The sequence below is a fragment of the Fringilla coelebs genome (assembly GCF_963513975.1).
Source record: "Fringilla coelebs genome assembly, chromosome: 2".
NCBI lineage: Eukaryota > Metazoa > Chordata > Aves > Passeriformes > Fringillidae > Fringilla > Fringilla coelebs.
Window position 1 is genome coordinate 95,160,999 of NC_140029.1, and position 13,036 is coordinate 95,174,034.

The window sequence follows — 13,036 nt, forward strand, 5'->3', positions numbered from 1 at the left end:
CATCTTGAAATGCCTGTCCAGTGTCTATTTCAGATGTCCTGCATGTCATCTAACACACTAGATCCAGGTAGCATGAATAAGAAATCCATGTTGGAAGGATTTTTTTATGCGTTGCTGCATTACTTTTGGCATTTTTTTGATCTTCCTCTTACACCTTTTTTCTGTTATAAAATGTGTTTGTTTCTTTCCTTCCCCTGAGTTTTAAATTACTGGTTTTTGGAAGTAAATTTCTCCTGACACTTAATGCTAAGCATCAGGAAGTCTGTTGTTGGAAAGAGGAGATTCTTTTATTACTACAGAGCTATATATTTATTTAATATGGCATGCATGAGCAAATTAGTCAAAGGAATTCACACCTAAGAGAATGATACCAATTATACTTTGCAAAAGAAAACAAAACTAGTGTTTCAAGTGAATCACCAACTGCAGAGGAACAGGAGGAAGAAGGGAAGCAAGTGGCATTGGACATTTGAGAACATTGCTGAGAATGGGCGTTCACTGAGGAGATGGTGGTACAAACTTAAAACCCTCAGCACTTTCTAGTTTTCATTGTTTTTACAGTTATTATTAAGAACAGCCTAACAACCTCAGACTGTATTCAGTTATAGTGATTGACTATTTCTGTTCCCCTTTCAGTTGGCTTAACTTTGCTCTTTGCCTGGCTGGTCTCTGACCCCTTTGCTTGTTTCTCATGGCCCACCTAGGAGAGAAAACAGTCAGGACAGCATGAAATGCTTACAAAATAGATTTAACCTGAGATAACCAACTGGAAACTACTTTTACCAAGTGCTTATGACTAGTTGGAAGTCAAGTTGACAGTATTATGCATTGCAATTTAGTGAGGAGCTACACTGGGTCACACATTAGCAGTTTACTTTCTTGAGGACAGTGGTGTCTTCTGGTGGTCCATTATATATGGTTTTAATAATTGTTTTGTGTCACAATGTGCATTTGATAGCTACTGAAAACAGACACTTTAAAATTTGTTTGGTTTCTGAAGTGGAGACCTAAATATCAAGCAAACCTCAACTGAACTGCTTTAGTAGGTCCTAAAGTTTTAAAACCAGTAGTTTTCAGTCTCAATTTTTTTTTTAATAAATTCTTCAGTTTTGAATATTTACAATGAAGTTTTTTAAAGCCTGAGGGAGTATTTGTTACAGATTGTTCCAGGACAAGTAGTTGCTAAGACATAGAACCCTTGTTTTGAGCTATGAAGCATTGATTGCTCTGTCAAAGGGAGTGAAGAGTTGTGACTCCTTCCCTTTCATGGTTAGGTGCAAATAACAGCAACTGACCCAAAACATAGGGTGAATATAAATTTCTGTTATGTTCCCACTTCTGAGGTCCAGAAGGCAATTTGGATGAGCAAGTGCGCCCTCAAGTATCCTCAAAACCAAAAAAAAGGCCTGAGAAGGTAAAAAAGAAAATAGATGAAGCATTCTTCTATACCTATGAAGATGTATATTCAGGACCATATGCCACTGACGACGCTGAGATACCCACTGACCTTCTTATTTTTAAGTATCCTTTCTGTCAAGCTTGCACAAATTCAAAGCTAATGATATTAAATATACCTTCTCAAAACTGCATTGGTCAAATTTGGAGTAGCCTATGTGGCATTAGTGGTATACCTTTGGTTGAGACACAGGTAAAAATCCTAGCCAGTTATGGTTCTGGGTGAATTTAATCTTATGTGTTGTCTTGACCTCAAGAAGATTTCTTACTGGGCATAGTGCTTCCTACCATAAGTACTCCTGTAGAACTAGATCATGGAGAAGCTAATGTGACCAGGCAGAAGACTGGCATAAGAATATGCCCTGCAAAGCTCTCCCTTTCTCTTTTGCCACACTGGTGTTCCCCAAGAAGCTGAGGGGAGAGCAGAAGAGCTCCTGTGTACCTCGTAAGGGAGAAGTGGGGAAGGAACCAGGTAGATTTGCATTCTGGTGCTCAGGAGATCCAAACTCATAGAATGAAGGAAGTGGTGCCCATCAATTAAGAGTTACAATAAACTCTTGGGTAGGGATGGTCAAGTAGCGTAGGATATGATATGTGACTTCTGTATATGCTGGTGGTTTTCTCTGCAGACACAGTTCAGTTGCTGTTGAAGACTGGATTTACCCTTTTTTACATCTGCCTGCAAACAATTAAGAAGTGAGCTTGAAAACTTGCTTGGTTTGATCTCTTGTCTGTAGAACAGCTCCTGGTAATCTGATGCACATCTTCTACATTTTATTTGAAAAGAGAACACAGATACAATATGAATTCCTTGCAGCTCCAAATGATCAGAAGCAAGAGGTGTACCCACAGTGGAGATGAAATGATGGGATATGAACTTCAGAAGGCCTTTACTTGTGCCTTCCTTTAGGTTATAGAGTCAAGATGTATTTTACTTTCACTGTATACTGAAGAAAATGATCTTCTGCCATAAGGCTTAGTCACTAGTTTCAGTATTCCCATTTCCGTTTCAGTTTAAACATTTCTATCCACTTAGTAAACTTTCTAGAAAGCCAGTGTCTGGTCTTTTCCTTATTGGACTGTTCCCAGACATTCTTTTGGATATGACTGTACCAGACCTGTAAACCTGATTATAATGGATAGAAATACTGTAGGTTATGTAGCAGGCAACCAGGTGATCCTCCAGAACCTGAGAACTAACTATCAGAAACACATCCGGAGCAGCTGTGGCGGTGGCATTGGGTTTATCACAGTATGGCTTTTGTTTCTTGTTTAAGAACTTTAGTCACTTTCTAGGGAGAAAATGTTTGCTTGGTTGTGGTTGCCAGATATGGGAGACTTTTACAGTTGCATTTTCATATACATAAGAAAGTATATGGTATTGAGTGGAATGTGGGAATCATGCCGCATGGGCTTCTCATCCCATCAATATAATTAGCAGAGAACAAGTGTCTGCACACCTTAGTCCCAGGCTCAGCTACCTAAAAAGACTGACAAGTCCAGCTGGGATTATTTTTACATTCTTATTTAAATCTTTGGGCTCATAGCAATTCTTTTGTTTTTTTCAACACTTCATCTGTCCTAATCACAACTGATACTAATATAGAGTCATGCTTGCAATTAAAATTTAGAAAATCAAGCTCCCACAAAAACAAAGAGAAAAAGTATCTGGTTTCACTCTAATAAACTTATCAAGAGGTTGAAGTATCAAGTTCTGTCTCTGAATTTGAAGTACCTTACCATGTGAAAGCTCTGCTATCTCTCAGTTTTATTACACATGAGTGAGGCTTTTCAACCTCAGACTGTCCTGTTTCATCGTAAGCCGCCTTTTCTGGGGAATCAGTGTACATTTTTACACCTTCAGAGCAGTGTCATTCAGGATAGCTCTTCTGCAGCTGTCTGCTGAAGTAAGTGGCTGCTGACACACATGCTGCTATGGAAAGATTAGCTAGTGGGTTGAGTGAGGTAGAAATAGTAAAAGGATGCATCACAAAGCTGACTGTTTCACCATTTGTGATGATTCCACAATATATGTGGGATATACCATTTTGTGTGCATAGTGGCTTCATTCTGATATTGAGCAATAGGTTGACAGTTGTTCAGAATAAACACACAGAAAAATGCAATCTAGTATTTATGGCAGTATGTTTTGACTAATGACTAGGTGAATACAATAACTCAGTAACTATCAGGATAAAGACAGAGGTGTTATTACAGCATACAACAAGACTTCTGCTTTTTCAAGGCACACTCTAGTAAGGAGTACTTTGCAGTAGGAGAAAAAGGAAAGAAGCCAAACATTGTCATCTACACGTATCCCTCGGTGAGGCCCTACAGAATACTGAAAGGTAGTGTAAAACATTCTATTTTTATTGTATACAGATGGACTAGTGTTTAAAGATCCCAGCAGATGGAGTAGTGGATCATTTTTAGTTTAGAAGGAAAGAGAATCTTCTGGTCCTTTACAGCAAAATTAGAAAACATTGGGTTTAAGTTTTTATTGCATGGGAAGAAACTTCTATTTGATAGAGATAGCCAACCTAAAGCCATTACCTATTGAATAAAAAATAATTTCAGTGAATGTTGAGCTCCTTCTGAGTAGATTTTTGTGTTGTTTCTACCTCTTTCCTGTGGATGTGTGTTGGGGCTTGTACATTTCTTTAGGTGGAACGGAGTTAGCCTATGTTTTTGGTGATTTCAACCGTACTGGCACTTTGCTGGCCAGTGTTGGGAGCAGCCCTGACTACATGTTGACCATCTGGGACTGGAAACAAGAGGAGACTCTGTTGAGGTCAAAAGCTTTTGCCCAGGATGTTTACAAGGTCATGTTTTCTGCTGAGAATGAAGAACATCTGACTACAGGTGGATCAGGACACATCAAGTAGGTTTGCTGATTAGGATTAATACATAACACCTCTGCAGTCATAATAATACATAGTAGATGATTAACAAGAATGTATCATTAGCAAAGGTACCAATGAGAAATGCTATTTTACCTAGCCCTTACAATTACAAAAATGAGGATTTTCAAATTCTTCAGCCAGTTAAACAAATCTTTCAGTATCTTTGCTGTCCAAATAGGATGATGCTTGATGTTAAATGTCAGTACCTCTGGCTTCATTCTTGTAATTTCAACCAGCACTGGGAAGAAGTAATGAAAAATTCTTATGTATGCATGTCTTCTAGCTGATAACATAGAATATTTACCTTCTGTGCCTTCTGGGCTTTCTATCTTTGATTCTTGAGCTCATCTGCTCCTTGGACAGCCATTGGAGCTGGTTGCCAGGTCATGGATCAGAAACCCTCTTATCGCACCAAAAGCCTACAAAAGATGTTTCCATACATTCCCTTCCCTGCTAAGTTCATGGGTTCTTTTATAAAACAGGGTCAAACACCCAACGACTTTAAACTTTCGTTTTGTGTTCTGTGCTTCTCCAGTACTCAAATGTTAACACAGCAGAGTCTTATGCTGTGAGTGGGATTCTGTTGTAGTAAAAATGATATTTTTAAAATGATAATGCATCTAAAGTTTCTGTGAATTTTAATGGGGAAATCAGATAAAAATCTGAGATTTGCTTTATAGTTTGGTTGCAAGCTGGGTCTGAAATAGCAAATGATTTATTTAGACACAGAACAAGTATAGTTTAGAATGCATTATTTATGGAAATCTGACAAAACCTCTTATAAAATTTCTTTTGAGCTGAAATGCTACAAATAAACTCTGACATAGCTTTTATTATGTGATAAATGTGACCTTTCACCCAAATGTGGACTCAAATTACAATTTCCAACAGTTATTTTAAAAGTAATGTCTCCTGCACACACAGGAGACGCTACTATTTAGGATAAAACCTTTGGCTCAGTAAGATTTTATAGTGCAGTTTAATTCCACAAGAGGACTTGGATGACTTTTAATGAAGTCCTCAGTTCCTTGTGTTTACAAAACTGAGCATCATACACTCCACAGCAAGGATGAAATAGATATCCCTAAGTATGTGTATGGGTTGTAGCTGGAAAGATGTAACTGTGGATTTTACACTTCTTAATTTTAAATAGTAGTTTAATCTTCATTCTGCTCATTCCAAATCCTTTTCCTTGCTTTTTCATAGGAGTAGGATAGGGAAATGTTTGTGTAGATGTAAAGCTTTATGTCATTTTCAAAAACAACCCCAAGCTCTCCTGCAAAAAGGAGTTAATACATGAGCAAGGCATGCCTGCTAAGAGTACTGCAATGTCTAAGAGGGATTGAACAGTGTTTAGGAAATCTTGTATCAGTGAGGGGTGTTGTTTTCTGTACTTAGGTTCTGGAAGATGGCTCTCACATTAACTGGTCTCAAGTTGCAAGGAGCTTTGGGCAGGTTTGGAAAAACAGCAGTGTCTGACATTTTAGGTTTTGTGGAGCTGCCTGATGGGAAGGTAAGTGAGAAAAAGTGACCAAAAGAATAAATTTTATGTACCCTTTTAGGCTTTGATATAAAGTCCGCTTTGTAAGTTAGAGAGTTACTATTTGCTTAAAAATGTTTTTAATCAGGCCCGTGATGCACTGTTCTGAGAAGAAAATTTTACCATCAATTTGCCCCAAATCCCTGTCTTGCTTTGTAATAATTGGAAAATATTTAGTGTTGTAATTCACAGAAAAAAGATCTGTATTGGCTTAGAGTGGAGTGTCTTCTAATGTGAAAACATTAGTGTACTGAAATACAAAGAGACTGTTGGTCCTAATCTTCACCAATTTCAGTGCATGCAAATTATGTCACATTGCTAAAAAGTTGAACCTCCTCACCCTTTACATCTTCTCTTGCAAATGTCTGTACTTTTCCATTGGTTTAATGCTTTCATGGAAGGGAGCCACAAATGTTAATTGGGTTCTTTCCTGCTTCTGCACAATTACATTCAGGTGCTTACATACTTATCTTCATTTGCATTGAAGGTTGTCTCAGGAACTGAGTGGGGCAATTTGCTGCTTTGGGAAGGTGGCCTCATTAAAGTAGAGCTCTGTCAAGTTGGACACAAGCCTTGTCATGAGGGCCCTATCAGCCAGTTGGTTTTAGATGAAGGAGACCTTTACTCTGTTGGAAAAGATGGTGTCATTCGGGTGAGTTTTTCATTTGCTCTGCCTTTAGGTGTGCAAATGTATGGTCAGCAGGTAAATATTACGTAGGTTTGTGGAGGATAGTTTCTTTCTGAAAATTATTTGGTATAACAAAGAAAAATAAGAGCACATCTCCACAGTGTACGTGTTTGAATTGGATAGCATGGCATGCAGTTTGCCTTGTTTAATAGTAATAAATAAATCAGCTTTTACTTTAGTAAATCAAAACAATCTTCCACGGTTTTCTAACAGCTTTGTTCCTGACTACATTCTAACATTTTATAACTTCCAGGCCTATTAACACATGGTGTTATCTATAAGATAAAAAACTAGCTACAGGAATATTTGAAATTAATTTTCTGTGTGTTTAAAAGCTCAGATTATTAATGTTAAAATAACACAGAAATTAACTAGCATCTCAGAGATACATATCCTCAAATAGGGGAAAATTAAAGAAAAAGCATCCAAAAGTTAAGAAATAATTCTATAAATTAAGGTCAAAATGTTTTCCTTATGCATAACACCATTTTCTGATCTCACCTGTCAATGATCAAAAATTTTGCAATCTTATTTCCCTGCTCTTTAAGGGAGAACATGATGTGTCTTCTGCTGATGTGTGGAATGGCCAAGATAATCAATGGTATACTGACCTATAGACAGTGGAGGGTTTCAGACACTGTTGTTGTTGTGTTTTACAGGTTGGTGTTTCCCCTTAGGAAAATTCACTTGATTATAAGAGTGCTAACTGATATGTTGTCCTTATCCTACAGAGCAGAACATGGAAGGGTTAGACTTCCCATTATTTTGTGCTGCCATTGAAGCTCCAGTCACTGCTCTAGGTTATGTTCAAAGCAGTGATTTTATTTTCTTAAAATTTTGATTTTCCATATTTATTGTCTATGAAAATAGCCTGGTCTTACAAAAAAGCTTTTTTTTTTCTTTTTTTTCCTAATGCTTCCAATGCCATGAAGATGTGGAACTTTGAGGTAGTAGATACTGCTGATCCTGTGGATGACACAGGGTTAGTGGAGATGGAGCCTATGAATGAACTTTGGCTTGGCAAGAATGTCAGCCTGAATTTCATTACAAAAATTCATGACCGTGAACAGCCCTTCTGGTTTGCTCAGGTAAGACACACTCGGGTACATGCATTCCTGTGGAGAAACACAAAATGAGGAACAAGCTGGTAAGTAACAGCAGGAGTCTATTACAAATCAGTGTTTCTTTTTCATAGAATTCAGTCTTCTGGATATATAGAAAATAATCTTCTTACCGACCTACCTACCTACAGTTTTGTTGTTTTGGTTTTTTTTAAACACTGAAACAGGCTTCCTAGAGAGGTTGAGTTCCAAGCCTGTCAATGTTTAAGAGGCATTTATAGAGGCGTTTAATAATATACTTTAAATTTTGGTCAGGCCTGAAGTGATCTGGCAATTGGATGAGATGATCCTTGCAGGTCTCTTCCAATTGAATTATGCTATGTTATGCTATGCTGTGTTTTTAGTGTACAGTAATGTGTGAGACTCTGGCATAAGAATAGGAGAATGCCAAAAGGTATTGTTAAGTTCTATTACATTAGAGTGATGAATGGGATTCTGAACACCAACATAGTTTCATTTAGTAATTTCTGATCCACAATTATTATCATTAAGGACTTTTTAAGAAGTCACCATGTGCAGTTGTATTTCCAGATTGAGTCTGAAAATATTCAATTAATGTTTTTTCTTCTTCAGGATACAAGTGGAGCAATATGGAAGCTGGACTTGACTTTTTCAAATACGGTAATTTTGTTTTTTCTTTCTTCTGATTTCTTCAGTTCATTTGCAATAGGAACCATATCATGTGACATCCTGTAACAATACTGGTTCCATCTGGAATGAAATTTGTGTTTCATGAAGTTGTGCGGTAGAAAATGATAGCATTGAAACAGATATTTTATTTCATAAAAATTCTCAAATTGATTGTAATGATTGTGCAGGATGGTAAAGAGGAATTTGATTCCTGAAATTTCAGCTGCCAAATTCGAGTTACTTTAAAGGAGTTTAATTCTGTAAACTGGCAATGAAAGTTGCATGGATGCAGGAAATGAGCTCAAGTAGTGTTGTTATTTCCTCTACACATAGGTGTTTGAACTAATCCTAACTGTAGTCTTTAAATGACAGAAAGAACTAGAAAAAATAATAAGATGAAACCCATTTGAAGTGTTTTATACTACTAGCAACTAGTGTTATTGCTGAAGATGTTTTTGATGGAGAAATAGATGACAGAGGTGAAAAAGCGACATTTAATTTTTGCTCAGGAACATAATAAGGTAAATAGGAACAATCCCTTGTGGGGAAGAAAATTCTAATGTAAAAAATAAAATATGTTCCAAGAATTTTATGGTAAATAAAACACACATACTATACATACTAATGTACAAAAAAATAAATTGTTGCAAAGTCTGTAATTCTTTGGATGATTAAATTATTTCCCAGGCAGCATAAGCTCAAACTGGAGAGCACAAGTGTAAAATGCAGCATAATTTCTCTTCTGTTTTGCACCGCAGAGCCACGACCCAGAGCGTGTGTGTACCTTCCACTCTGGGGGGATTGAGGCCATCGGTGTCTCTCCCTTTACATGCCTGATGGCCACCACAGCTCTTGACCGTAAGTGCACTGTTCCTTTCCTCTCATGCCACTGCCATTGTTGGTTTTGAAGGGCAATGATGCTTGGTTTGGAGCTACTGTGTTTTGCATTTGCTCTTGCAAAGTCACTTTGCATCCAATTGTTATTCCTGGGACCAGTTCTTTAATAGTTAAGGCAAACCATGAATGTTTTGAAACAATGCACTAAGACTGCTTCATCCTGAAAACTTGGGCTTTTAACAATGGAAGTTTTTAATGGGAAACTTGGTAAATTGTTTGTTCTGAAGGAATGGCTGGAAAGGTGAGGCATCCAGTTTGAGTAACAGTACTCGTATTCAGTGCTGGGATTTAATTAGTTTCGGGATTTTTATCTTGTAAGGAATTACATGCACCTGCAGCATTGTGTGAGCCATTGCAAATATTAATGTTTGTGTCTTTCTTAGAAAATGCAATATCTATTATGCTCTCATCAACAGATAACAAGCAATTGCAGACATATTCATTTAACTTGTATAAATGTTGCTGTTTAGGCCTCTCAATGTTAGCTTTATTGTGCTTTGAAAGAAGAACTACTGGCCAGAACACTAACAATGTCATTTACACTGTTCAGAAAACACTACTAGGTCTTTTAATTAAATTCTTGTCAGTACTGTCTTGTAATTTGTCTGCGTTATACAATGCACATATTCTTCTAGCGTGAAGACTAACTCCTACCAGTTGAGCAAACGACATTTTACAGAAATGCGAGTTGGAAGGGAATTTTATGCAATCAGTATGTGTGCCTATGAATCTGTTAATTTTCCCTCTAATGAAATTGGATCTTTTGTGGACCATCTCCTATGTTTTCCTTCCTTTAAATGTTTTCCTCCCTAGGCAGTCATAAGTAGTAGCCTATCATCTTTTCCTATGTTATCAGTACAGGTTTTCTGTAGAGTATGCCACAATTCCATGCTCACTTGAAAATTACATGTAGATTGTCAGCCTGGGACTTCTTGTTGCAACTCTTAGCCTCGAAAACTCTTGGTTCTGTATAAGTTGAAGAGTGAAGAAATCATATATTTTGTTCATGAACACCATGTTAGCTATGGTGCTCTGTAAGCATCAGTCATGTTTCATGCAGGCATTTTGTTATTCAAAAGAGAAAACATACATTTAATCCAGATTTTAATTCAAATAAATAGATATTTCTCCATAAATTCTAACATGTAAGTGACATTGCAAGAAATAAATTCTTACTGTCTCCTTTCAGGGTCAGTGCGCATCTATGATTTCGGCAGCAACAGCCAACTGAGGGTAATCAAGTTTAAACAGGGAGGAACAGCGCTGACATGGGCACCGGCTGTTGTGAGTTTTTCCTAGCATGTTAGCAAAAATTCATCAAGGAGGTTATGAGCCTGCCAGCATCCAGGAAGCTGCTCAGCAAACAAGATATTTGAGGTCACTTGTTAGGCCATGGTGAAATTCACTGTAGCAGGATATAAGTTTGTGGGGTAGTATGTTTGTATGCAGTATGGGAATGGTTTAACTTTACTGTGGGTTATCAGGTATCCTACTTTGTGCCTTCCTAAGATTTTAAAATCAGATTTCTGTGTGCAGTATGGGAAGCAGTCTGAGTTTGTAGCCTAAGAGCTTCTATTTAACCCACACAAAGCAAATGTCAATTAACATGAGTTAGTTAACACATTTTGAAATGACAGCCCAGACAAATCACAAACATTTGGAGACAAATCATTAAAAACTGTTGCCAGAACTGATCATTTGTGGAGTGTGGAGTCTATCACTTGTAGACATATTTGCTAATTTTAATTAAAGTAGTGTCTAGTTATGTTCTTGAGGAAGCATAGCAAGCCTGGTGGATTAATTACAAGCAAATTTAGGAGGCAAATAATTATTTCAATGTTCAAGGTGAGGGTTCCACTGTGAGAGTGCCTTTATTTTATAAAAATAATTATTTTATAAAAATATAATTCTGGCCATGCAGGCTTTCAGAGGTGCTGTTAAGTGGTTACCTGTACTTCATGAGGTAAGATGTCTGCCACAATAAATTGTACAGCATCACAAAAGTGACTCAGTTCAGTTTTATGAAAGTTATTACTAAACACAATCTGAAAAACAAAGGGCACTTAGTCTATCGAGCTGCATTTAAAATTGCATTAGGTACTTGGTCACAGTTTAAAGTGTGCAAATGTATTTTAAAATCTGTTCTATTAATCTAAGAAAACTTAGTCCAACATACTTTGAAGCATCTGTATACCATAATCTCCTCATAGGACAGCCAGCAGTGTCTTTGTTAAGACAAGTCAGCTCGCAATTGCCTTCAAGACATTACCATGTATGGCAAATATCAGCTAAATTCACAAGTCCAGCTATATCCAGCTAAAACACAGGCCTGTTTCTCCTAACCTTTATCACAGTTCAAGCCTCTCTTCTTTGTTAGCCATTGGCTTACCAACAGGATTTAGGGTAAAGACTCCTCCTCCTTTCCATCTCAAGTGGCATTCCCTGTTGACTGCTGTACTTTCTATGGACTCAGCCAGACCAAGCCTGTTCCCTGACCTCTTAAAAAGTCATACTTAGGTTTGGTGCCCTATATTATATTCAGGGAAATATAATTCTTGATTTTGAGTTTCAGCTCTTTTGCTTAAGAAGCTACTGATATATCTTTATGTCAGTATGAATTATCTCTTCCTCAGACATTACAACCACATCCTCATTAACAGGTTCAGTTTCAGTGGCATGTTATTGCTAAAAAACCAAAACACAATCCAAACCAAAAAATAGGCCCCAGTCCTTTCTCTTCTTTTGTGGTACCATATTAGAGAGAATAAACAACATTTCCCATGTATGAAATATTCTTTGTGCTTTAGCAACACTTCCACATAAGGGTAGTTTAAAGGTAAGCAACAGAGCATGTGCCATATGGATTATTCTTTAAAGCTCTCAGATGTACACTGTAATTTTTTTTTTCTTCATTTCACTTAAAGGTAAATCCTGAGGGAGGTCAAATTGCCGTGGGGTTTGAAGATGGCGTTGTCCGCATAATTGAAGTTTATGATCCCAGACTGCTACCCGGTCATGCAGAACAGGCCCATGAGATTGCAGAGATAAATCTGAAACAAGTTTTCAAACCTCATGCTGCTGCAGTCACAGCCCTGGCATATGAAGGAAAGGGAGGTGTGTTTGCCACAGGGGTATGTATCATTTAGTTTGGTTGGTTTTATTAAGCCACAAATGTAGAACCTTTAAAAAGAGATAAGGTAAAGTTTGTTTACTGACAACACAGTTTTACTTCTGTTGCTGCTGTTGATTGCTTGCTGTAGTTCTCTGTGCAGGGAGAAGGATCTGTTTGCACTCACATCTGTTTTTCTGAAGGAAAGCAACCATGCAATTCACACAATTCATTTTTGTGAATTTCTGGACTGTTTAGTGTGAATTCTGTAATTCCATTTGAAGATGGATTTGGTTCATTTTGGAATTAGTTTAGTAGGATCTTGGAATTTGTAAAAGAAAGTTCGTTGGTACACCACACTGGCAGCAATCTAGCTGCTAGCCAGCACTGCTTGGTCTTACCACAGGGTCAGTCAGTCAGTCATTATGCCTGGTAGTCTTTGCGATGGTTTCCAGTTAATGTGGTGTCTCTTTTTAAAAGCTTGTCCTTAGCCATGGTAAGTGCATTTGGAGTTACAAGTTCCTTAAGCTGAATTGCCATGCGTTTCATTAATGTAGGATTTAAGGTACAATGAATCATGTTGTGTGCCAGTTCTGGAACTTCTTGTTATCTGGGGAAATCAGCTTGTGCTGCCTTATCTGAAAAATCAGGCCTGAGCCTGAGATTTAAAGGAGCTCTTGGGCCAATGGGCAG

At 37.5% G+C, this 13,036-nt stretch overlaps 1 protein-coding gene across 1 annotated transcript in view; it reads left to right on the forward strand.

Annotated features, from left to right (window-relative positions):
• CFAP44 (cilia and flagella associated protein 44) overlaps positions 1 to 13,036 on the forward strand; it is a gene marked incomplete at both ends in the record, with an annotated part of 43,219 nt that overhangs the window by 6,094 nt on the left and 24,089 nt on the right. The window contains 11 exons of the mRNA XM_084201053.1: positions 1,864 to 1,927; positions 2,085 to 2,151; positions 3,673 to 3,803; positions 4,120 to 4,336; positions 5,757 to 5,871; positions 6,386 to 6,550; positions 7,519 to 7,674; positions 8,281 to 8,328; positions 9,096 to 9,195; positions 10,424 to 10,518; positions 12,159 to 12,365. Coding sequence (XP_084057179.1) covers positions 1,864 to 1,927; positions 2,085 to 2,151; positions 3,673 to 3,803; positions 4,120 to 4,336; positions 5,757 to 5,871; positions 6,386 to 6,550; positions 7,519 to 7,674; positions 8,281 to 8,328; positions 9,096 to 9,195; positions 10,424 to 10,518; positions 12,159 to 12,365 — 1,365 coding nt within the window. The remainder of the gene's footprint in view (positions 1 to 1,863; positions 1,928 to 2,084; positions 2,152 to 3,672; positions 3,804 to 4,119; positions 4,337 to 5,756; positions 5,872 to 6,385; positions 6,551 to 7,518; positions 7,675 to 8,280; positions 8,329 to 9,095; positions 9,196 to 10,423; positions 10,519 to 12,158; positions 12,366 to 13,036) is intronic.